The sequence below is a fragment of the Zeus faber genome, assembly GCF_960531495.2.
Source record: "Zeus faber genome assembly, chromosome: 19".
NCBI lineage: Eukaryota > Metazoa > Chordata > Actinopteri > Zeiformes > Zeidae > Zeus > Zeus faber.
This window is the reverse complement of record NC_137206.1, coordinates 17636737-17662738: the sequence shown is the minus strand read 5'-3', so window position 1 is coordinate 17662738 and position 26002 is coordinate 17636737. Positions and strand designations below refer to the sequence as shown.

The following is a 26002-nucleotide window of genomic DNA, read 5'->3' as shown; positions in this document are numbered from 1 at the left end:
GGAGGAGGTTGGAGGAGTTTGTTTCGTGCTTTTTCGGTCGCTTTTGTTTTTTGCTACACTTTATTGCTGAACTTAATTGCTACAATTTATTTTTATTTTTTTCACTTCACTTTCCCTTAACTTAAAAAAATTCGCCAATTCCATCACACGCACACCTCGCTCATGTTTTTCTATGATTTCGTGCTTTATTTCTATCGACATCATCCGCTTCTTCTTCTCAGCACTTACTTTCTTAGGACCCATGGTTATAATTTCTTTTTTATTTTTACTTTTTTTAATAACTGCACAAAAAACGCACAAATCGCGAGCACAAAACACAAAAGAGATGCTTCCACGGTCAGGTAACCACGTGAAGTGAAGGAGTGAGACGCGGGATGCTGGCCGGATTCGCCCGCCACGCCAACTAGCGGCGGCGTACCTGAAGCTCGCTCCTCGTAACTCAGATCGACGGAACAGCGGCCCGTAACTCGGAAAACTGGTATGTTAGTGCACTCGTAAATCAAGGTACCACTGTATTAAGTATTAAAAGATTCTGGGGGATTCAATACCAATTTGGTAGCCAATACCTCTTTCCCACTGCACCAAAAACCCGGTAACACTCGCTAACATCCGGCATTTGTCACCAGTGGGAATGGAGAAAGTCCCGGGTCAAATGACCCTGCAATAGACCCTGATTTTAATCGGCTCCACCTCCGATCGGCTCTGATGTGAACAGAACACCCAGGGCCACCCGCTCATTTTGGCCTCTTAACCTGCGTGATGCGACGCGTGTAGAAGTTCCGTACCCTGCCGCATTAAGAGACGGGAATAGCCGTGTACCATTCCATCATTTCATATCCCATTTAGAATCCAAAATCAGAAGCCACTGTTTTTTTTTCCGCATGGGGAACCGTGAAATGTTGTGAGTGAGGGGATCGCACCGTGGGGAGCGCAGCGGAGAACCGCCCCGCCGCCGAAGGGGGGCGGAGTATCCGGTGCTCCACGCTGCTCCCGCTGTAGTGTTGGGTCGCTCATGAACGATCCGATTCTTTTGAACGGCTCAAAATACCTTTTTGTTTTTCAAGTTTTACAGTTTTATGTCGTTGTTTGTTTAAGTTGCTGCCGCCTCTACTGTTTTGCTCCCAATCACACTGGAACCATGACTCCTGTGCGTTCATGACGTTGAACGTGGAAAAAAAACCAACTGCATTTCTACTGGCAACGGGAAAGATACCAATTGCCTGTTTTTAGTGGGTTGACCCGAGTTTTTTAACCCGCTCATTTTGGTGTGAAAACTGTATAAGTGGCTGTTCCGTGTCAGGGAGTAACTTTGACTAAATATATGCATTATGTATGTATTTTTGTTTTATGAAACAGGAATTTCAAAGTTTCTTCTCATTTTGTCTTAGAGCAGTATATGACTTTCCAGGTGTTATAAATAGAGAAGAAAATGGTATAAACAATCCATGAGGAGCACAGTTCAGGAAAGTAAAAGACCTGCTCTGGTCCGGTCCATCAGTCGGACCTCTGCAGGGTTGCTGCTGATTCCTAAACCTGCGTGGTTTCCGATCCGCATCCAATCCGAGCCCGAAGGGGGTCGTAGGAGTTGTACCAACTACAGTATTCCAGTCAGCATCCCTAAACAAGCTGAGGCGCCACAATGGCCGATCTGTTTATTCACTTATTTTCTTTAATGACCGTATTTTCCTCTTCTCGTGGCTTTTCTCCTCGTTCTCCTCCCTCTCCCCCATTTTTTCAGAGCTTTCCCGAGGTGTTAATGATGTAGCGGCCTCCATGTGTGACAGCCCAAATGATCTCAAACGCACAGAAACCTCATCTACATCGCAGGCGGAGAACTGCGACACCAGAAAATGAGGTGTGCGTGTGTGTGTGTGTGTGTGTGTGTGTGTGTGTGTGTCTGTGTGTGTGTGCGCGCGCGCGCACGTCCGAGTGAGTAAATTAGAGAGTGAGAGAGCGAGACAAGTGCTATCCAACTCACCGCACCACTTTACTTTCCAGTTCCTGTTGGCGTCCACTCCTCTGCAGTGGAACTTGTGGTTTTTGGAGCGCGTTTTCCTCCAAAAGCGATCCTGGGGGACAGAAACAATCGCCATAATGTCCAGAGAAAAATGGGAACATTTAATTAGTGGAGCACTCTCCGAGTCACCCAGTGGTTATTCAGTTATGTCACTGTCAGTTATATAGAAATTAACATACAATAGAATATTTTCACAGTTTGTTATTATTAATATTAATATTAATATTAATATCAACAATAATAATAATAATAATTATAAAAAATAAATGCAATTGATATAAAAGAAATATTACATATATAATACATATATTGTATTGCTATTATAATGAATATACTAATAATAATAATTAATATTCTAATAATAACATATACTAATAACATTATTATTACTAATAAATAATAATGTTCTGCAGGTCTATTGAACTGCTAGTTGCAATGAGACTAGTCCATGTTTTTTCCGTTATTTTAACATGAATCCTTAGATTTTGTGACAAATGTATGTCACATGCAATTAAATTATTTTACGAGATGATAACACATGGCCACTGAATATAAACATATGAACCACTTTAATATAAATGATTCCTCAAGATGTATAATTCCATGTGATTCCAGTGCATTAGTGTTATATTGTTATATTATATGTTGGAATAAATGAAATATTTACACTCTGTTGAATCCAAATCGAATATTTTCTTTTGATATCAGTGCCTTGTTTGCGTGTTATTTGCTGAAAAGCAACCTGTTACATTTTTTTTTATTCAAGGTCAGATTCCATTAAAAGGTGGCTGCAGTGGGTGTGGTGCACAGTATGGAGGGAGCGGAACTGTACTGTGGTCCAGCTGAAATGGTATCCATCCACGTTGAAAACGGGCATGATGTAGAAGTTGAGCTGGTTCATCAGCCGCCTCATGCCCGGGTCATACTGATTGAGGGCCTGGAAAAAAAAATTAAATCCCAGGTTAAAGCGACTAGTTATTATTTACCAGTGCATTCAAAAGTTGCCACGGCCTTCGACTGCACCGTTCTCTATTTTGTATGTTTCGTTCGATGAGAGTGGTGGGTTAATGCTCAGACAATACAGCGGGTGGGGGAAGAAAGCAGATTGCAGCACTGGATTCTGGACTAATTCTCCTAATACTGCTCAGTGAGCGCCGAGGCCAAGGTTAATGTGCTTTTGGCTTTGAGCAGAGACGACGCCCTGACCTCTAGTGGTCAGAGTCCGTAGTTACACCACTGCTGATCCACGTACAGTAGGAACGTATGAATTTGAACCTTGGGATGGTCAGAGAAGAGAGGAGCTGCGGAGGGGTTAGGGGGTCCGTCTCCGCACGTCTTTTTTAACCCCGCTCGGATAAGCGGCTTCTTATCGCATCAAAAGTGGCAGGAAAGTTGGTATTTGGCGGCGCCCACTGGATTGGCTTTCCAGCGCTTCCTTCCTGCCACATATTGTTTTGTTTGATGTAAGCCTTAACCTGAATTCTGATCTCTCTCCCCAACTGGGTGAAAACGAAATATTTTACTTTTAGAGACTAGTTTTAGTGTTTGTGTGTCGCAGTGCCTTCCCTTAAGCAACATAAATGTATTTTTCATCTGTATCTAATATATTCATGTTCTAGTTTATTTTACATATTTGTGCTAATTAACCCTCTCACACGGTTCTTCACAATATTTTCACCATGTAGTTACATGTGACTATATAACACGCTGACATAGTATAATAAAGTTAGTATAACTTTTGATACTTTCTGAAAAATATAACATAATCAATTTGTGATACACTGCAGAATATACCAGTTATTTCCACTTTTCATATCTTGTAAAACAAAAAACACACAAAAATAAACAAATATATAAATAAATATTAATATTTAAAGTATATTATTATTTAATATAGTAATATTTAAAATATTGTGGAATAAAGGTAAAAAAGGTATATTATGAAGATGAATTAAAAAATATATGCGGATCTCTCCCATATATTCAAATAGATTTTCGATATAATCACAGTATGTTTTTCAATTAACACGGTTCTTCGCTTACGGCTGTATTGACTAAGACTTGTAACATGTAACGTGTAACATGTAACATGAACCACCGTGTTATGTTCCACATCTGAACAACAAAGGCTATTCTGAGTCATATGCATGATTGTACGAGACGTCCGAGCAGATGTTCGGAGCTTGTTGAAGACCCTGCGACGGCAGATCACAGGGATCTCGCCGCGGGCCGCCGTTCAGCGCGACAAGTGCTGATGTTTCGGTCGCCGCTCCAAGACATTTATCCAACGATGACCGGGCAGAGAACCAGCATTTGTGACCGAAACGCTTAGTGCGGGGAGGGGGGACGCGGATCCCACAAACGTGCCTCTCTCACAAACCACTGGCAGAAGGCGGGTCCGATCCACTCCCTGGCGTGGACGCCGCAGTCGATCCACACCGCCTTCTTCTGGGGACGGCTTCTCTTTCCTAGCTGACAGGAGAGAAGCACCATCAGTCACTTAGAGAGAGAGAGAGAGAGAGAGAGAGATGAGAGAGAGAGAGAGAGAGAGAGAGAGAGAGAGAGAGAGAGAGAGAGAGAGAGAGAGAGAGAGAGAGAGAGAGAGAGAGAGAGAGAGAGAGAGAGAGAGAGAGAGAGAGAGAGAGAGAGAGAGAGAGAGAGAGAGAGAGAGAGAGTCCGGTGGGAATCTTTGTGCACGTTTGTATGTCTCCCTCACAGGCCCCAGATGGCCCAACAACTACAGTTGCCCCGGGCGACCAAGTGTGGGCCCCCGTCAACCATATTGTGCGGTCGGGTTGCCACGTTGTCGACCACTTCTCATGTGTAAAAACAAACAATAATAAGTCAGGTCAGTATACTCCTGTATGTTTAGAAACTTCCCGAAATCGAAAAAGATAATGACTTTGGCGCGTTGATTTACTCTGTCAAACTGGTGAAACAAGTGAAAAATACTGAAATAAGATAAGATGGTACTTTATTGGTCCCACTTAGGGGAAATGAAGGTGTTACCGCAGCTCAGTACACAGTGAGAGGATAAACTGTATATACCAAATTCACAATACAGTGTATATAAATTCAAAATTAAAAAATAAGTAAACAGCTAAACAGCTAAAATATGGATTATAATTATACAGTTTAGTATCATTATCACTCAATTATGAAATGATTAAAATTCGCCAACTTGGCAACCACCTATACAAGTTCGTGTTGGGTCTGGTTAGGGCCGTGCAATGTCTTATACATTTCATTAGAATGGTAATCATATTGAAAAAATATATCAATACATTTTATAATACTCACTTTTTTAAGAATCCATTTGAAGTCACATCGAACAAAATGGAAATGACGATAAGTATGACATGAGACCTAAACTGGAATCTTCAATCTTCTGCTACTGATATTGCAAGAAATGCCGGGTGGCATGCTTTTATATACTACAGAATAGACGATATAACTATGACAATATGAACATGTCTTCATTTCATGATGATAATCTACTACTTTAAGACGTGATGCAATGATAATTAATCATGATTTTAAATGATAATATATCCTCCCTTCTGTCATACCTGAAGCACGTAGAGTGGCCGCCCCTCGTACGAACTCCCCACAGAGAACATGTTGACCACGTGAGGGTGGGTTCTGTTCATCTCAAACATCCAGCTCTGGATCTGCAGAGGGAGCGCACGCACGCACGCACACACACACACACACACACACAAACACACGCATAAGAGTGACTTATTTACTCCGGCTTAATGTTATTTATTTTCTGTATTCATGCATATTTTTCCCCCAGTAACGAAGTGGAATGTTGAGGACATTTCTGGTGAGTATTTCTAATGTCGGTGTTTTATGTTTTTATAGGCTAGGGTGCAGGAACAAGTAAGGGCATGTGTGAGTGTACGTGTGTGTGTGTGTGTGTGTGTGTGTGTGTGTATTCATGGTTTAAAAGGACACGCCTGAATACCCACCAGCATTAAAAGGGCATATTTAGTGTCCTCATAATGTCCTTATTTACTTGCTATTTTATTTTATTGTTGTTATTTTCTTGTTTTTAAAGGGATTTCTAGGCGCCTTTATAAACCACCTATACCTGTGTGTGTATACTGTATATGCACACACACACACCTGTGCAGATGGACAGCATGTTTATATTTGTGTGTCTATTTGTGTGTGTGTGTGTGTGTGTGTGTGTGTCAGCGCTTGTGTGTGTGTGTGTGTGTGTGTGTGTGTTTTGTCCTCCACAGAGGCTTTGAGGTTGACGGCATTTGGTAATGAAAGGTTTGACGAAAAGCTCCCGGGATCCCTCAGTCTGAGCGCGGAGCGACACGTGGTTCCCACTCCGGCGCGACGCCCCTGATGGCTTCGCGAGCCGCAAACTCAAAATCCGAAAAAAGTCTGCACGTCACTCTGAGGGAAAATAAACATCCTGAAGCTGCAGAGCGTATGAGAGAGAGAGAGAGAGAGAGAGAGAGAGAGAGAGAGAGAGAGAGAGAGAGAGAGTCACACTCGCCTCTTCCAGGGAGTGGTACACCTCGTAGTCGTAGGGCAGCTCTGACCTCCGCTTGCGAGACGAGCGGTATCCCGTCTGCTTTTCAATTTCCTTCTGGAGATTGGAGATTAGCACCCTGCGGAGATGAAGGACAACAAGGAAAAGGCACACGGGGGTTGAGCACCACCCGTACTGCTTCCTCATGCCGCCTGAATTCACTAACTGTCAGCTATGATCCGCGTTATCTAGACCAGTGTTTTCCGACCTTTTATTTTTCTGCCACCGCACACTTCATACAATGAAATAATCCCACGGCAGCACAGCACTATCCTGTTAACCACTAAAAAAAGGTCACACAAATTGTCCCAAACCTGTAGAACTGTCTTTATTATTATTATTAATTCAAGATTCAAGATTCAAGAGGTTTATTCGTCACATACATATACATACTTTCATACATATATGCAGTGAAATGTAATGCAACGCACCCGGTGATTACACACAATATGTCCTAGGAAAATTTCTTTCTACTAGACCAACTAACTGATTCCTAAAAGGCAATACAGTAAGTCGAATACTTATAGAATAAAATAAAAATATATAGAATAGATAGACATATTATTATTATTATTAGACAATTATTATTATTAGACAATTATTATTATTATTATTATTATTATTATTATTATTATTATTATTTCTTTATTGTTGTTGTTATTATCATTATATTTTTTTTTAAATTAGTATTATTATTTATTATTATTACATTTAGGTCCAAGGTAAAAAGGGCAGGCATTTGACATAAATCTATATATTGAATATGACTGATTTACACTTTGCTTTAGATCGGAATAAGTAATTTTGACAGAGCTGAATCGACTGTTTTGACTCTCGCTCATTACACCAACTGACTCAAACGAAAACGGAACAACTCTTTACCCTTTACCGAGTGACCCATCAAGAACTGAATCTCAAAAAGGAGGCAACGTTCATCACTTCTATTAGTTCTCCCTTTCAGAGCCGAAACAGAGCCAGCTTGTTCTGATGAACACAGAGCTGCTATTCAGGCTGGAACTGATGAATGACATGAATTACTACAGCCTTGCAATTTTGATATTGCAACACCAGAGCTAATTGCCGTTATTTACGCATTTTAAATGGGGTTTGAAAAATTTCCATAGCACCCCTGGCCAGCTCTGGTTGAAAAACCGCGGCTCTAGAGGATTTAACTCCATCACCTCCCATGTGCATCCTCTCTGACTTTGACAGCTCTTAAAGATGATTAACTCAGACTTCTGATGAGTAATGATTCTTTTTCTTTTAGGCCCATACGCCCAAAAACCACAAACGACTCCTGCCTATTCCTCCCCATATGTAGCACAAAACTGTCCCCTCTCCCCAGCCACTCGGCACTGACTGGAAAGCATCATCACCAGATCTGAAAGACCCCCCCCCCCCTTCTCTCCACCTCCAAGGACAGGGGTGACAATAGAAGTCTTTCTTTGATAAAACTCCATCATATCAACATTAATTGTGGTAATGGATGAGTGGGAGACAGATGAAAGGGGTTGCTTTTCGAAAGCAGATTAGAGAGGAGGCTTTTTGTGTGTTAGCGTGTGTGTGTGTGTGTGTGTATGTGTGCGTACGTTTCTGGGTGTGTGTGCCAGTTTGGAGGAAGCACATGACGTGTTCTGTAATTCCGCATTTGGAAAGCATAAATTCTGGCTGGGTGTCGGCGACAACCTTTTGGCTGACACATGTTTCTCTCACGCTTTCTCATGCAAAGTGTTGACCTTCGGTTCATGAGAGTAGTCAATGTGTGTGTATGTGCGTGTGTTGGGGGAGAAAAGGGGGTTTCTTACTTATAATCGATGCCTTCCCCCTTCAAACGTGCCTGTAGCCCCTGGGTGTCGTTACGTTTCACGTGCACGTCTGTGGTGCCGTTGTGAGTTATCAGCGAAGCGATGTTGGGCTGCCAGAGGTCCACCTGATAGGACAGGAAGATGGGGGAAATATATTTAGACCAGCAGTTTAAATGCACACACTCACACATGGACTAGCCCAACCGATGGGTCTTAAACCAAAACTGGGGTGCGGCCCACTGAAAATGGTGGGTCCATTTCAATTTCGAACGGACCGCAAGGTGTATACGTCCGCCAATTCCAATTTCTGATTCCGCGCTTTTATTTTGAAACACTGTTTCCGCTGTGAAGATGTCACACACGTGAATGTTTTTTTGAAATGACGTCTTAAATGAGTGAATGAACGAGGACAAATGTAGACGCTGAGCCTAGACCAGTTGAGAACCACTAACACACACACACACACACACAGACACACACACACACACACACACACACACACAGAGAAACTTCTAGAGGTCTGGAGATACTCATAGAAGTCAAGTGAAGTGAAGTTTGTTTACACAGCCCTTAGTCACAGTACAGTCTCAAAGGTCTTCACATTTAATATAGAAATCCATGGCTTAACCCCCCACCCAGGCAAGGGAAAACTCCCCCTAAAAATGGAGGAAACCTTGAGAATGCTTCACAGAAGGAGGAATCCCCCTGTCCAAGAAGTTAAGGCTGCAATGGATGCAGCGGGGGCAACATGATTTGCATTATATAACAAGTATGAGCTTGAATCCTATGTAATATACTATGGCCAAACAGTACATATACACCCATCAGCCACAAAAAAAACACTGACAGGGGAAGTGAATAACATCGATCATCTCATTCCAATGGCACCTGTCAAGAGGTGGGATATATTAGGCAGCAAGTGAACCGTCAGTTCTTGAAGTTGATGTGTTGGAAGCAGGAAAAATGGGCAAGCGTAAGGATCTGAGCAATTTTGACAAGGGCCAAATTGTGATGGCTAGACGACTGGGTCAGAGCATCCCCAAAACAGCAGGTCTTGTGGGGTGTTCCCGGTATGCAGCGGTTACTACCTACCAAAAGTGGTCCAAGGAAGGACAACCGGTGAACTGGCAACAGGGTCATGGGCGCCCAAGGATCATTGATGCGCGTGGAGAGCGAAGTCTAGCCTGCCTGGTCCGATCCCTCAGAAGAGCTACTGTAGTACAAATTGCTGAAAAAGTTAATGCTGCTATGATAGAAAGGTGTCAGAACACACAGTGCATCACAGCTTGATGCGTATGAGGCTGTGTAGCCGCAGACCAGTCAGAGTGTCCACGCTGACCCCTGTCCACCACTGAAAGCGCCTACTATGGGCACGTGAGTGTCAGAACTGGACCATGGAGCAATGGAAGAAGGTGGCCTGGTCTGATGAATCACGTTTTCTTCTACATCATGTGGATGTCTGTGGTTAGGGTCCGGGTCCGATCGAGCATCTGTGGGATGTGCTGGAACAACAAGCCCGATGGGGGCCCCCCCTCACAACTTCCAGGACTCAAAGAATCTGCTGATAACGTCTTGATGCCAGATACCACAGGACACCTTCAGGGCTGTTTTGGCTTCACTAGGGGGCCTACACAATATTAGTGGTTATTAGTGGTGTGTGCTGTGGGGATGGTGTGGTTTGAGCAGCCACACCTGACCTGGATCTAGGTAATTAGGGCTCCAGGATCAGAGTGGCTGCAGACCTGTTGCTCTTTGGTTGGTCTAACAAGCAACAGGTTAAAACCCCCATCCCCACACACACTCAAGAGAGGATCCCTGTCATGACACGGCAGCGTGGCAGTTTCGCCGGCCGTGTGCCAACCAAGCGGCGTGTTCAGGGACCTCCCGCACAGAGACACAGAAGACGAGGTTGTAGAAAACACGGATGTTTATTGTGGAGAGGGGGCTTGATAGAACAAGCCCCGGAGCGGATGGAGACAGGTCCTGACAGGGCTCCCCTCTCCTGAGTGTGTGCGGGGATGGGGGTTTTGACCTGTTGCTCGTTAGACCAACAACAAGCAACAGGTCTGAAGCCACTCTGATCCTAGGTCCCTACTTACCTAGATCCAGGTCAGGTGTGGCTGCTCAAACCAGACCATTCCCACACCACATGGTGGTTTTAATGTTGTGGCTTATCTGGTTTGAATGTTGTGTACACTAGGCACACACTATGGGTTAAATATGAATCTCTACCGTAGGGTAGGTTAAAGGGATCAAATATCCTAGTGGTAAAATAATGAACAGCTTTTCTCGCAACCTGGATAATTAACATTCCTCCACTTTGTACCTTAACTTTGCGGCTTGAATCTGGGGAATGTTGATGGCTTCATAGTGTTAATGGGCCACAACACACCGACGGTACCCCATTAGCGTGGTACCCCATTAGCAGCTCTCCCTCTGCCCAGCTCCCTACTGTTTGACCTCACGCTGGCCCAAAAATGCCTTCGCTTTCAAGCTGCGAGAGCCGGGCCTGGTGGCCAAATAGCTCGAGCAACCAAATAAACACAGACACCATGTGCCCCACACTGATAAGAGAGAGAGAGAGAGAGAGAGAGAGAGAGAATATATGGATATCCTTTCATATATGTGTTAGTACATATACTGTTTATATATTTTTTATGTTACCCATTTATAGTAAAATTGTATATCTCCATATATATATATATATATATATATATATATATATAATTATTTTTTACTTTAATTTTAAGGTTATCTTCACTCATCTGTATTTTTTTTACAGCTATGTCTAATATTAGATTTTTTTATTTTACATTACCTTCACTCATTTGTGTATATGTGTTTTGTCTCTAACATATACAATTTTCTGTTTTAATTTCACGTTATATATTATTATTATTTTTTTTTTTTTCATTTTCCATTTGCATTGGCAATGTAGGGGTATGTTTCCCATTCCCATTGCAATAAAGCCCATTGCAATTAAATGAATAGGGGGGTTTTCTAAGAATTCAGTATATATACATGAAATAGGACGGTAGTCGGTATAAAGGTTCCGTGTTCTATGTCTGTGCACCGTGGTAGAGTGAAAATGTCTTCAGCTGGCTCTCATTTATCGCGTCAGGGGGCAGAGGGATGGCGGCTGGCACAGATGCTTGTTAATGTGTCAATTGGTTTAATGGTTTGCAGAACACAGACCATATTTATTAACCTTTCTGAGGAGCCGGCTCCTCTGCTGGAGCGGTCTGATGCCTTTAAGTGTACGGCACTCTATGCTGTGGCACTTTTACGGTTATTCCTAGCGACTAGGTTACACCGGCAGACTAAATGAGCTGTCGTTGGCCAAACGAATCAGAAAGCACGGACCCAACGTGCGCTCAATCACGGGATTATCAGATAACACACTTCACACACCGCTCTCTCCCGTGCTTGAGAGTTCACTTTTTATTAGTTTGGTAATAAGAACTAGAATATGCATTCCTTGGCTGGTGAATAAACCTTTTAATTCCTTGGTTGTTTATGCGACTTTGTGTAAGGGAGAGCTGTAAATGTAGTTTTGTTTTGGTTTGCTTTATCAGAGTTGTGGCATTCAGGGCCTGTTCGACGCGGCAGATCAAACTACTGCTATGTGATCCCACACAGATGGGAAAGACATAATGCTTGGTGTATACATTATATCACATTACACATTATATACGGTGTAACACAATGCTGTATGGAACAATGGGTCAGATCCTCCGGCCGAATGGTTTCTCCACTCTCAGTATTGTTAGAATTACATATCTAACCCGATTCTTCCCCTAATTTTATTCCCATATTTTCAATTGTAGTTCAAATCTGTCCTCGTAGTTTGATTCTTCTAATTCCCTGGAATACAGCGATGTAAACCAGAGGTGTAACTAGGGTATCATCTTTGGGTGGGTATTTGGATAATTTGGGTGGGCAACAACAAAAATGTTGCTTTTCTTAAATAGGGAATGTAAACAAGGGCCAGGGCTCGACAGTAATGGTCAATTAGAGTCAGTTGGCAACCAATTTGTGGCCTCTGGTTGCCCCCTTTGGCAACCACTTTTTAACATAAAAAAAATAGGGACAGAGAACAGCAAAACGTGCACCCCAAAATAAATAAATTTGTTGCATTAGTGATATTTAGATAGTGCTGTTACAGTCTGAACCAGAATGCTGCTGATGTGCACAGTCACCTGTTCACGTTTTAATGTCTTTCTTCGTCATCGTTGCGAAAACATCATTTTTCCACAGTCAGAGAAAGTGAAAGTGTGCGTCCTGCTCATTGTTCAGTTCTAAAATCCCAGCGCACCACAGTGTCTCTCCTGCTATGCTGCTGACAGCGCATTCAGCCAACAGTCAATCACAGTGGACGGCAGCAGAGCAAGGTTATTACAGTCAGAGATGCAAACAGCGCGAATGTTGCTCTTTTCCACTTCTACTTGGATGACTTATGTGAGTCGTCCAAACCGATCCGAAGAGTTTTTGAGCGGGGGAGCGACCCATTTTAGCATTTTGTTTTTGCATTTTTTATCCGTCCGAGAGAACGACGCCATCTGCGATTGATTAACTGGTAGACCCGTTCTCTGATATTACATTAGAACACACAGCTTGAGTCTCCGGTTGAAAGAGCTCCAAAGCAGGAAGCGATGCTGCGTTCACGGTCTCGGAAACCTCTAATGCGCGTCGGAAGTGATGCGTTCATTGGAAGTCGGAAAAAGCAGGTGCTCAGAGCGATTGTTTTAACCCTCTGTGATGCCCCCCGGTGAGACTGCAGCCCGGATCGCGGTGTGTGCTGCCGGCAGAGCTCGGAACACCTGTAGGGTCCGGATGGAGCCTCTTCAAGAATACTGCATCTGTTGGGTTTTTTTGTTGCTTTTTACCTTTTTTTAATTTTACCGAGCATAAACCTTTCCCTGAGCACACAGAGCGGCGCTCCATGTGTGTGGACATGTGCGCGTAACATTTTTGTAAAAAATAATACATTTCTGCTAAAATGCATATGCATATATATGAAATGCATATTTTCTGAATGTTAATTTTCAGATTTGAACAATTACAAGGCTTGAAGTTAAATCAATCAGTCAATATTCGACTGTGATTGAAGGTTTTTCTTTTTACAATTCAAAAGTTAAATAAAGTTATTCATAACAATTCATGCATCAATTCATCTCATTTCATCATAACACCTAGGCCTGGCCTACAGGAAACAGCAGTTTATATGTTGACCGTATCCAATGTTGTGCTGGTCATACTATAGAAAGATCTATTGCTTGTGTTTGGTAAATAATACAGACGATAAGGAACTTTAAAAAAAATTGCATACATAAATCCCATTGCATTATTTTCCTAAATCGTTGAGCCCTAGTTTGCATCCCTGTAAAGTTAACTAAACCTGTACTAAAAACTAAAACAAGGTGTGAAAAAATGTTTTAGATAAAACTAGAAGAAAAAAACAAAAACTAACTGAAATTATATTGTGTACTTTGTAGACAGTAGGCTTTGGCGATCGTTCAAAATTCCAATCACTGGGGGGGCAGCAATCCCTGACTGACGAGGGGGGGGAGGCATAATGTAATGTGGCAAATGCAGTCTCCCCGTTACAGAAATGCAGGATTTATTATTTATAAGTCAAGTACAAAAAAGAAAGAGAGAACGTAGTTGTCAGCCGGTCATTACAAAAGAATGCCCCTGAAACAACAGCAACAACAAAAGCAACCGCAAAGACAACAAAAACAACAATAAAAGCGACTCCAACCACAGTGGCAGCAAAAGCAACATAAAACAACAACAACGGCAGCAGCAACATCAACACCAGCAGCAACAACAACAGCAGCAACGTACACGCAAAGACGTCACCGGAACCGGAAGTGATAGCTCTCACCGGAACTGGAAAAGTCACTCAGGTTAGAGATGGTTAAGTCGAGGTATAAGGTTACGTTAAGTTCAGGTATACGGTAAGCGAGAGTTAAGTTTAGGTATAAGGTTAGCAGCAGCAACGACAACACCAGCAGCAGCAGCAGCAATGACGACACCAGCAGCGACAATACCAGCAGCTGACAACAGCAGCAACAAAAACAGCAACAGCAACAGCGCACAAGCGAAGACGTCACTGGGACCGGAAGTGGGAGCTCTCACCGGAACCAGAAATCTCCTCATCTGTATTGGGCCAACAGTGTGTACCATCTCATCTCAACGAAGTAATGCAGAGCAAAGACGTCACCGGAACCGGAAGTGGTAGCCCTCACCGGAAACGGAAATTTCAACTGTGTGCACCGTCTCATCTTAATCCAGTCACGGTTCTTTAATTAGCGACCCTAAGTTACGGGTCAAGTTTTCAATCAGACCTCAGGAGGGAGATCCTTTTGACTATCTCTCCGAAAACACACCCTTCTTATGATCCTCTCACTGTAATATCACAACAGAAACAACAGCAACAGAGCAGCAGCGGCAGCAGCCACAAAACAACAACACAGCAGCAACATCAACTCCAGCAGCAGCAACAAAAAACAACAGCAAAAAAGACAACAGCAACGCACACGCAAAGACGCCACCTGAACCGGAAGTGGTAGCTCTCACCGGAACCGGAGAAGTCACTCAGGTTAGAGACGGTTAAGGTGAGGTATAAGGTTAGAGGTGTTTAAGTTAGGGTATAGGGTTAGAGATGCTTAATTTTAGCCACAAGGTAAGCAAGGGTTAAGTTAAGGTATAAGGTTAGCAGCAGCCACAACACCAGCACCAGTAACACAGACAGACAGACGTCAGTCAGTCAGTCAGTTAGTCAGTCATAGACTGTAGCGAGCAAGGTTTTTAACCTGCTTTTAAAAGTATTCAGTGTGGGGGCCTCTCTCAGGTCCCTCGGTAGGGTGTTCCATTAACTTGGGGCATAGATACAGAAGGCAGCTTCTCATGCTTTAGAGTTGGTACGAGGGATAGTTAAAAGACCACTGCCTGTGGACCTGAGCGTTCTTGCTGGTTCGTGTATAACTAGCATTTCTTTTATATACTGAGGTGCAAGGAGCCAATGTAGAGATCTAAGAACAGGTGTGATACGTTCAAACTTCTTTGTCCCAGAACGTGTGCAGCCGCATTTTGGATTAACTGTAGCCGCTGCACAGCTGATTTCGGGAGGCCCGTGAATTGGCCATTACAGTAGTCCAATCTACTCGTTATGAATGCATGGATTAATTTTTCGGAGTCTGCTTTTGACAGGAAGCCTCTTAATTTTGAAATGTTTTTTAGATGGCAGAAGGCTGATTTTGTGATTTGATTTATATGGCTCTTTAAATTTAGATCACCGGCAATGATTACACCCAGATTTTTGGCTTCATTCTTGCTCTCCAGGGACGGAGAATTAAGATGAGCTGCAAAGAGGCTCAAAGAGGTTAAACAATAATGGTCCCAAAATCGAACCTTGGGGCACTCCACATACAATATCCATTTTGTTTGACACAAAATCTCCAATGGACATGAAGAACTGCCTGTCCTGTAGGTAGGTTTTGAACCAATTTAGAACCGGGCCGGATAGGCCGACCCATTTTTGTGATCTCGCTAATAAAATCTGATGGTCAACAGTGTCGAAGGCAGCACTGAGATCCAGGAGCAGAAGAACAGATCGTTTTTTTGCATCAGTGTTTATGTGTAGATCGTTCAGAACTTTAATAAGCGCTGTTTCTGTGCTATGGTGAGGTGGAAAGCCAGATTGATAGGTGTCTAAAAGGCTGTTTGAGGTTAGATAGTTGTTAAGCTGAAGGTAAACTGTTTTTTCAAGTATTTTTCTGAGGGACGGCAGGTTGGAAATGGGCCTATAGTTGGCAACAACGGTTGCATCGAGATTGCTCTTCTTCAGGAGTGGTTTAATGACAGCTGTTTTAAATGCTGCAGGGAATATACCTGATTGAAGAGAGCCATTTAAAATTTCTAATACCTCATGTGCTAGGCAGTTAAAAACTGTTTTAAAATAGGTGGTAGGGAGCGGGTCCAGGCAGCAGGTGGAGGACCTGAGCTGACCAACAATATCGTCCAGTCTTTTAATGTCTAAGGGGACAAAATGAGACATGGCAGCAGTCATATTAATGGGGAACTGAAGGGTAGGTTCATTTCTGGATGTTGAGGCACTAATATTCTGTCTGATAGTTGTGATTTTGTTACTGAAGAATGTAGCGAACTCCTCACATTTCTCAGTGGAGAGCATCTCTGATGGGGTTGTAGATGGTGGATTAATAAGTCGATCAACAGTGAAGAAGAGCACTTTACTATTGTTGAGATTTTCATTAATGATTTTAGAGAATTAAGACTGTCTGGCCTGTTCAATTTCTATATTGTATCGATTGAGTCTACCCTTGTAAATTTCATGAGGAACCCGAAGATTTGTCTTTCTCCATTTTCGTTCTGCCTGGCGACACTCTCTCTTAAGCTGCCTAATAACTGCTCCATTTCTCCAGGGGGCTTTTTGTTTTTCTATGTTTTTAGTTTTGGTGCAATCTTATCAATGATATTTTGTATTTTGGAGTTGAAGTTGTTCACAGGATCCTCAGTTGATGATGCCTTGAACAGTGGTAACTCATTTACAATTCTCTTAAAGGTTTCAATGGTATTATTGTTAATGATTCATTTTTTAATTGTTCGGGTACCCCTTTGTTGTACAGGAAGAGCAGACACCTCAAAGAAAATGCAACAATGATCTGAAATAGAACCATCCATGACATAGGATACAGTGATATTTAGTCCTTTTGATATGACTAAGTCCAGAGTATGCCCCTTATTGTGGGTGGGTCCAGAAACGTGCTGAGTGAGGTCAAATGCCTCTAATAGGCTAATGAAGTGTTGAGCATCTGGGTCTGTTTGATTGTCAACATAAATATTAAAATCACCTGAGATAATTTCACAATCATAATCAGTGGAGACCTTGGACAGTAGCTCAGAGAATTCATCAAGAAAGCCACATTTAGATTTTGGTGGCCGATAGAAAGCGATGAATAAAATCGGGGCATTGCAGTTTATAGATATAGCAAGGTGTTCAAAAGACGTGAATTCTCCGAGGAGGATTTCCTTTCAGGTATAGATATCAGAGAAGACAGCAGCTATTCCACCGCTTCTCTGGTCAGCTCTAGTGGTTTGGATGAACTTGAAATTAGGAGGTGCTGTCTCAATGAGTGCGACTGAGCCATTTCTATCCAGCCAGGTCTTAGTTAATAGAGTGAAATCCAGGTTATGAGTACTTATAAGCTCTGAACTAAAAATGACTTGTTTGTTAGTAACCTTACGTTTAATAGAGACATTTTTATTGTTCTGGGTGCATGGCTTTGCAGGGTACTGAGAGTTTGAGTCCGAACGGGTAGTAAATTGTTTAGATTCCTGTTTGTTACAGGGAGGTTACGTAATTTCGGTCTACGGTTTATAATCACAGGAATTTTTAGAGCAGAGTGACAGCCATTAATGTCTGAGTGGATCAGACTCACCAAACATCAGCAGCGAACAGAAGATTTTGGCATAAGCTCCATGTTCAAGGTGAGGAGGCGTGATCCGTGAAAGCTTGGATGAACTCCATCATGTCTGGACGGTTCAAGAAGGTGCCGAAGTTGTCCACAAACGGTACGTTGAGGGAGCAGCAGTATCCCTTGAGCCATGTGTGTAGTAGCTGAAAGACACACGTGAATTTTAGCTGGGACACAGCAGCGGGCCAGAGACGATGAACCGGCGGTCCGACTGTAGAAGACTGTCAATAAGCTTCGTAAAGTCTTCTTTAAGTGTCTCCGATTGTTTGTTCCTGAGATCGTTGGTTCCGACGTGGATGAGAACAGTGGAGGCAAACGGGTTTTGATCCAGCAGCTGTGGGATTCTGGAGTCTATATCCCGGACGAGAGCACCCGAGTAGCAGATGGTTTTAGCCGCAGGCAGGGTGATGTGTCGAACCGTGGAGGAGCCGACAATGAGCATGGATGGTGGTCCGGCTGCAGAGGAGTTCCGAGGGACAGCAGCAGCCGAGCCAAGAGAGCACCGTCCTCCGGGAAGCGTCGCAGGCAGGCGGTCCAAGTCAGTTACCGCAGGGCGGCTCCGACGGACGGAGCTCGTGCTGCAGGAGCTGAGGCGGTGCTCTGCGGTGTTGAAAACAGCGGGCCCGCGGTGGCGGAGGAGCCACCAACTGGCTCAGGAGCGGAGGCCCGGGCAAGCGATGGATAGTCTGGCGGCAGTGGGAACGAGGCCGGCGGTGGTAGAGACCGTCTTGGTGCCCTCGATGCCACAGTGGACTGTGAGCAGTGGAGGGAATTCCCGCATATCTCTGGCATCGACTGTGGGCTCCAGGGCTTGGAATCTGTTCTCCAGCCGGAGAGTCTCCGGCATAGAGCGGCGCAAGGAGCGCACACAACGCCGGCCACCGCTCACCGCCATGGTCCGGCGGGACGTCGGATGGATCCGACTCACCCGCAGTCAGAATGGATCCGGGCCATGGGAGAGTGGAGTCTAAGTCCGGTCCAATCACAGCGGAGGACACGGAGCAGGAGATGTGCTTAGCCTGAGCGCTACAGTGGAGGTCAGACACACAAACAGTTCATCCTTCTTCTTCACGTCCTCACGTAGACTTTGGATGTCTTTGAAGACCGACTTCTGTAGAGCGCTGAGTCTGTCGACCAGGTGCAAACAGTTCCCACAATCTGTGGAGGTAGGCATCGATGCTGGCATAGTTAGCAATATGCTAGGCTAACAGGCTAGCTAGCGTTAGCCAAGCCAGAGTCCACGTTCCAAAATCCGAAAAGACAGTTCAGGCGAGGGTCAAAGCCAGGAAAGAGTAGGGATATCACAGTGCAAACAATCCAAAATCCGTAATACAAAATCAGGTAGTTTGGGAAGCGATTCAAAGAAGTAGCACAAACACAAAAGACGTTACCGGAACCGGAAGTGGTAGCTAAGTAAAGTATTTACACAAAAGCATCCTGTTTTCACTAAATGAAGTCCCATAGGAACGGAAAGCAACGGGGACACGGGTTTATTTTTGGAACGGGCCGGAACAGTCCATTAACTCAGTTGTGTTAAAAAAAAAAATTGTTTCATACATGCAGGAAACAAATGAAAATAAATAGATCTAAAATAAAAAGAAAAAGGCATGGGAGTCGGGAACCGGCACGCCTGCACAGTGCACCGCTGTGTGGAGGAGAAATAAAAAAAACTCCCTCCAGTTCTCTTAGCTAAGTTTACGTTTTTAATTTTCCATAGAAGTAAGAAATTAAGGGCACAAATTAAATCAAAATATTTCTCTATGAGATTATGTTATATATTGCTTTATTATAACCAGACCATTTGCAAATAGGGCGGCAGGCACTTGGGTGGGGGCTGCCTGATCCCTCTGGGTGGGCAACACCCACCCCAGCCCACCCATGGACACACCCCTGATGTAAACCCAAAGAGAAAGCCACGCTATCTTGCCTCAGAATCTGAATCTGTTTATTGCACATTTTCACATGAGGAATTCGTTGTGGTGAAGATCGGTTCATTGCTGTCCAGACGATTTGAAACTATTAGCAATTATTACTATGTAGTTACTAAATTATTACAGTATCTACAGTGTTATTGCCGTGTAAATGACAGCTCTGACTTGCTAAATACTGCCTACCGTCGCTAAGTCGTTTGAGATAACACAATAAAGTCACATTATTCATTCGTTCACTCATTTGTTCACTCATTCGTTCCTTCATTCATTCATTCATTCATTCGTTCATTCATTCATTCACGCACTCCTTCATTGGTCTACTCTTTGGGAATCTGGGACAAGAAGGTCCACATCTCCCTCCTTTCACGCTCCAGTCCCACTCACGAACGAACAATACTTTATGTGTGTTTGCAAACTAAAACAATGCGCACAGGAAGGTCACCCCATGTTCCAAGGGCTGCTGGGTAATTAATCCCAAATGAGTTTGGGAGATGATGAGAGGAAGGCCTTGTTGCCCTTCGGGGGTTCCCCCCCCCCCCCTAAAAATCATTGAACCACACGCAACCTTGATTCTTGTCTCCCCTGAACCTCCCTCGCTTCCAAAAGAAACACATGCTGGCGATATTTCCGAAAATGGAAAGCACTCTCTCTCCCTGGCAGCGAGATGAGGGATGGTTTTGGTATCTGCAGGGTATCTGCCGTGGCAGATAGACACACATGGCCGCTTCCCGTCTCTCTCTCTCTCTCTCTCTTTTCCGTCCCCACACCCCGCCCTCAAACCTCATCGCCCCCGCGACTGGAGCATCGCTGCGATACGAAGAGACGACCACTGAACCCCCAGACGTGAGGGGCGGTGGTGGATTGGCGTAAACCCAACTCTCTCTCTCTCTCTCTTGGAACTTCTAGTCTCCTCGCCAAAGTAACCATTGGAATATATAGAGCAGAACACCAACTTCCCCCTTGGTAATTCGGACGCTTTTCAAGCAACCACACCAACGTCAAATTGAGTTTCAGCCCATACATTGTACATTACCCGTGCACATTTCCTTGACTATAGCTCAGATTTGTCGATTTTTAAAACTATTGTCTCCCTTTTCGGGGTTTGGGAAAATTTGAGCGATAAGGAAACAAACCTCCCGTACCATATGTGTTTCTTATTGCCACGTCTGCGTCCTGCCTTTTCAAGTTGAATTATGGCAAAATGAAGTACGTCCGCCACTCACTTTCAGAGTGGTGGCCGAGTTGGCAAACCACGCATCGGCTTTGGGCTGCCGAGACTGACATAATGGTTGCCGAGTTAAAATGATTATATGATTATTACAGAAGGCAGGTGGTGAAAGTAGTGCAACGATTTACCTGATTTTGTAGGCTACGCAACTCACAACTATAAAACATTGATATACTGTATGTCGGTTTTTAATGTCGGTGTCAAGGTGTCTGTGACCGTGTGTTAGCCATAAAGCAGAGCACAAAATGCAAACTTCCAACCTTGATATGTTCCAAAATTCCCTTGAGCACTTTGACTTCCTCGGCGTCCCGGGGGGTCACCCTGAAGACTTGATCGCTGCAGAAAACACACACAAAAAAAAAAACAACAACAAATCAAAAAGCCCCACTAAGCATCTCCTCACAGCCTGGGATTCGAGCGTATCTCCAAGAGGATTTAAACCTTCGCGCTAGGGCTGCAACTAACGATTGTTTTCATTATTGATTCATCCGTTGATTATTTTCTCGATTAAACGATGAGTTGTTTTGTCCATAGAATGTCAGAGAATGGGTAAAAATGGCGATCGCTGTTTCCCAGAGCCCAGAGCGACGTCATCACAAACGTCTAGTTTTGTCCAGAACCCAAAAATATTCAGCTCACTGTCAACCGGGACTAAAGAAACCAGAAAATATTCACATTTAAGCAGCTGGAATCTGAGAATTTGGACACTTTCTTCCTTAAAAAAATGACTCAAAACGATAGATCGACTATCAAAATAGTTGCAGATGAATTTGATAGTGAGCAACTCATCGATTAATCGTTGCCTCTCTACCTCACACTAACATTTGCTGTAGAAATTGATTAACCATTTGACTATCTATCTCTGTCTGTCTGTCTGTCTGTCTGTCTGTCTGTCTGTCTGTCTGTCTGTCTGTCTGTCTGTCTGTCTGTCTGTCTGTCTGTCTGTCTGTCTGTCTATCTATCTACCTATCTATCTATCTATCTGTTAATGTGTCTATCTATCCGCCCAGATCACAGGGTCAAACTCCAGTCAGCCCATCTGTCTCGGGCGTCATTACAGGATTATATTTCATTTTTCCCCACCTCTGTAGATACACTTTAGCCGCCTCCTGACAGACGAGCCGACGCGTTGTGTACACTCAGAGGACGGGCTGAAGGGGAAGCATTTCAGTTTCCGGAGACAGGCGACTTTAGAGCTTCTATAAGAAGGCAAATACCGAACACCAAACACCGAGATCACGCTGTAATCACCCAACGACATGGCGCGCGCGTGTGTGTGTGTGTGTGTGTGTGCGTGCACCCCTGTGGTACGGTCACAGAAAATACTCCCAGGATCCCTGGCTGGGTTCCAAGTTACACACCTTTATTTAATCTTTTGTATTTATCGGGACGGAGAGAAAATCCTTCTGACTCGCCGAAAAAATAAATCTCGCGGCGATAGCGTCGAAAGTCAACACCGGGGACGGGGGAGGAAAGCCAAATGTATACTGTAAGGCTGCTTGTGTTTGGTTCAGTGCAGCTGCTTTAATACGGCGGCGTTGTTTATCTGAGTTTAAGTCGATCTTTATCAAGATCGAGACGGCAAAAAGCGAAAAGAAATAATTTGAGCTTTTTGTGGCGTGAGGGGTTTGAGAAACGTTCCCCCGCGAATCCCGAGGCGCCTAGAAAACCACACCGTGCAATACTCCGTTTGAAAACCAAAAAGGTCTTCTTTATCCTCGCCGCCTGGGTTTTATCACTCCACCGGCACGCACGTTTTGATCTTAAAAGTCTTGACGACGGACCGGACGGGACGACCCCTCCTTTCTGTCTGTTTTCAAGTGTGTTTTTATCCCTCCCTCTCCTGTCTTGTCTCTTCGTTCGCTCCCGCTTTTACAACCGGGGGCCGCGTGGGGGGAAACGGGGCCCCCCCCGCTAGATAAAGGTGACGCTCGCGGCGTGACCGCGCGGCCGACGGAGGTGCTGGCGTCCCCAAAGCACGGACAGGCCTTTCTCTCCCTGGCAACGGGGGCTTCAAATGACAAAATGCGGTTCGTTAATAAACCCGAACCCCTTTTTCCCATCGTTGGAACGCCATAATGTAGTTTTCTCTGTTAAAGACATCTCACATGCCTCTATGTGTCTTGAAAGCGTTTTGTTTTTTTTCCCCCATCTGTGAAATGTTCAGTACGGAGTGTTCTGTTACGAGGCACTTATTTTATACAGGTAGTACACTGTATGACCGATGTCAGATATCCTTATCAGCGTCACTGCATTTATCAGCTAAATCTGCATGGGACGGTCTCTTTAGGAGATGACCGTCTCGGCCGCTCTACCCCTCTGACTAGTTCTAGAAGAGGGGTTGCCAGTTGTAAAACCCAGTATTTTAATTAGATCTGCCCCTGTATGAAGCCACGGCAACAACTACAACAACAACACACAACATCTTGTTTTGACGACAGTGGTCTTCTGAACCTTCGTGACTAAAAGCTTGCGCTGTGGCTTGGGTCGCAGCTGGCTCTTTTCCGGCAGAAGAGCTGTCATTTTGCCTCCGAAAAACCGCTGTGTTTTTCCCCCCAAAATGAGATTTTTACACACCTGTAGGGCAACAGTATATACTTAAAGATAAGGTAGGAATAAGGTTTTGACTGATCCGAGACCGTTTGTTGTACCAAATTGTCCCCCTTGACTTTATTCCTAAAGAACCTTTATAGAGCATCTATAGAGCATCTACAGAGCATCTATAGAGCATCTACAGAGCATCTATAGAGCATCTATAGAGCATCTACAAAGCATCTACAGAGCATCTTTAGAGCATCTGCAAAGCATCTACAGGGCATCTATAGAGCATCTGTAGAGCATCTATAGAGCATCTATAGAGCTTCCACGGGGCATCTACGGAGCATCTACGGATCATCTACTGAGCATCTATAGAGGATTTACAGAGCCCCTACAGAGCCCCTATAGAGCATCTACAGAGCATCTACAGAGCATCTATAGAGCATCTACAGAGCATCTATCGAGTAATCTATACAGCATCTACAGAGCATCTATAGGGGATCTACAGAGCATCTACAGAGCATCTATAGAGCATCGACAGAGCATCTATAGAGCATCTATAGAGCATCGACAGTTCATCGATAGAGCATCTACAGAGCATCGATTCAGCATCTACAGAGCATCTACAGAGCATCTATAGAGCATCCACAGAGTATCTATAGAGCATCTACAGAGTATCTACAGGGCATCTATAGAGCATCTACAGAACATCTACAGTATAGAGCATCTATGGAGTATCTACAGAGCATCTACAGAGCATATACAGAGCATGGTGTAGGCTTATGTGTGTCTATGTGTTACTGAATAGAGTGTGTCTAATAGCTTAACCTGTCTGAATCTAAGCAGTTTGCCAAACTTTCTCTCACTTAACACACTTCAGCAACACTACAGCTCTGTTGTCCAATGGTTGAGAATTGGACTGAGGATATGACAATGTGCTTGTAGAGAAGTATAGAAAGTCCTAAACTGAACATACCCCAGTATCTCTATATCTAATGACGGAAATAACACATTTCAAATATTTACTTACTGTACTTAAGTTCATTTCCCAAGTATATATACTTGAATGTATTCAGCTTTGGAGACTTTAGAGACTTTTACTCTACTCCACTGCATTGCAAAGCAAATGTCTACACTTTTTATCCAGTCCATTTCTAACACAGTTTCATTACTTCATTCATATTAATAAATCGGGTACTGGGCCCAATAAACTGCACATCAATGATTCCTTAGCTCCATATCCTTGTTAAGGACCACGACACCGCCTGTAGTATTTTCTTTTTAAATTGTAATCAGGGTATGCATGAGCATGAGCTACATAAAATAGGCACAAGTAGACATTTTTGAAGCTGTTACAGTAAATCAGGGCACCGGGTATGACAAGTGCTTTTACTCTTCATTATTATTTCACTCCATATAAGGGGGACTACTTGTGCTTAAACTGAAAAAGAAAGGCCAATAATGTGGTTCTTTCGGTTGGACTGCAGTCATTTTTGTCTCGGGGAGTACTTCTGAGTACTTCTTTTCGCCGGTTGCCTGCGTCTCTCCCGCTTGATCTTGACTCCCCCGCAGCGGGGGCCGTGCACGGACAGGTTTATCCGACCTCCAATCAGTAAACAACGGAGGTCCCTGCTGGTGGCGCGGAACACAAAGTGGAACGGTGCGGATCACAAATAGAAGCCACGGTGGGAATAAGTCCCGGGTCGGACGTAAAGGGAAACGCTTTGTTCGACTCTTGCCACCTCGAGGGTGACGTCTGTGTCCGCCCGACCGAAACTCTTCGGACGAAACGCGTCCGGGAAGAAACGCGAACGGGCGGCCTTCACTCACCCTGCGTAGCGGCCGTCGTACGGATGCGCGCCGACGGGACCTTGCGCGTTGCCGCAGATGATCACACCGGCCAGTAGGAGCGACGCACGGACCGCGCGCCGGGCGTCCGGTGCCATGCTGCGCCGGGGGGGGGGGGGGGGGGGGGGGAGGGAGGGAGGGAGGGGGAGAAAAAAGAAAAGAAGAAAAGAAGAAAAAATAAAAATAAAAAAGGAAAAAGAAAAGACGCACAACTCGGTCCGGGTCCGCAGAAGGAGAAGAGCCGGGCGGAGAGTCCTGCAGCCCCTCCGGGGTGTCCTCTCTCTCTCTCTCTCTCTCTCTCTCTCTCTCTCTCTCTCTCTCTCTCTCTCTCTCTCTCTCTCTCCCTCTCTGTGTGTGTGTGTGTGTGTGTGTGCGTGTGCGTGTGCGTGTGCGTCGGCCGCTCTCCCCCTGCTGCTCGCTCCCCTTGCGCACAGAAGGTGCGAACGCGGCTCCGCAGCGCTCACCGCTCGGCGCCCGTTTCCCCCCCCCCCGCTTTTGAAGCCGCGGGCGGAGACGCGGGGGCCGTTTAAAAATGCGGAGGGTGGGCGTCACGTGACCCCGGTGCGGGTTCAGGGTGGTGCCG

At 44.4% G+C, this 26002-nt stretch overlaps 1 protein-coding gene across 1 annotated transcript in view; it reads right to left on the bottom strand.

Moving 5' to 3' along the window:
* Positions 1 to 25517, bottom strand: part of cpa6 (carboxypeptidase A6) — a gene marked incomplete at its 5' end in the record, with an annotated part of 29166 nt that extends 3649 nt beyond the window's left edge. The window contains 8 exons of the mRNA XM_080020202.1: positions 1979 to 2069; positions 2850 to 2954; positions 4385 to 4489; positions 5587 to 5682; positions 6528 to 6648; positions 8375 to 8499; positions 21294 to 21369; positions 25402 to 25517. Of these exons, the coding sequence (XP_079876328.1) occupies positions 1979 to 2069; positions 2850 to 2954; positions 4385 to 4489; positions 5587 to 5682; positions 6528 to 6648; positions 8375 to 8499; positions 21294 to 21369; positions 25402 to 25517 (835 nt within the window). The remainder of the gene's footprint in view (positions 1 to 1978; positions 2070 to 2849; positions 2955 to 4384; positions 4490 to 5586; positions 5683 to 6527; positions 6649 to 8374; positions 8500 to 21293; positions 21370 to 25401) is intronic.
* Positions 25518 to 26002: the final 485 nt, after the last annotated feature.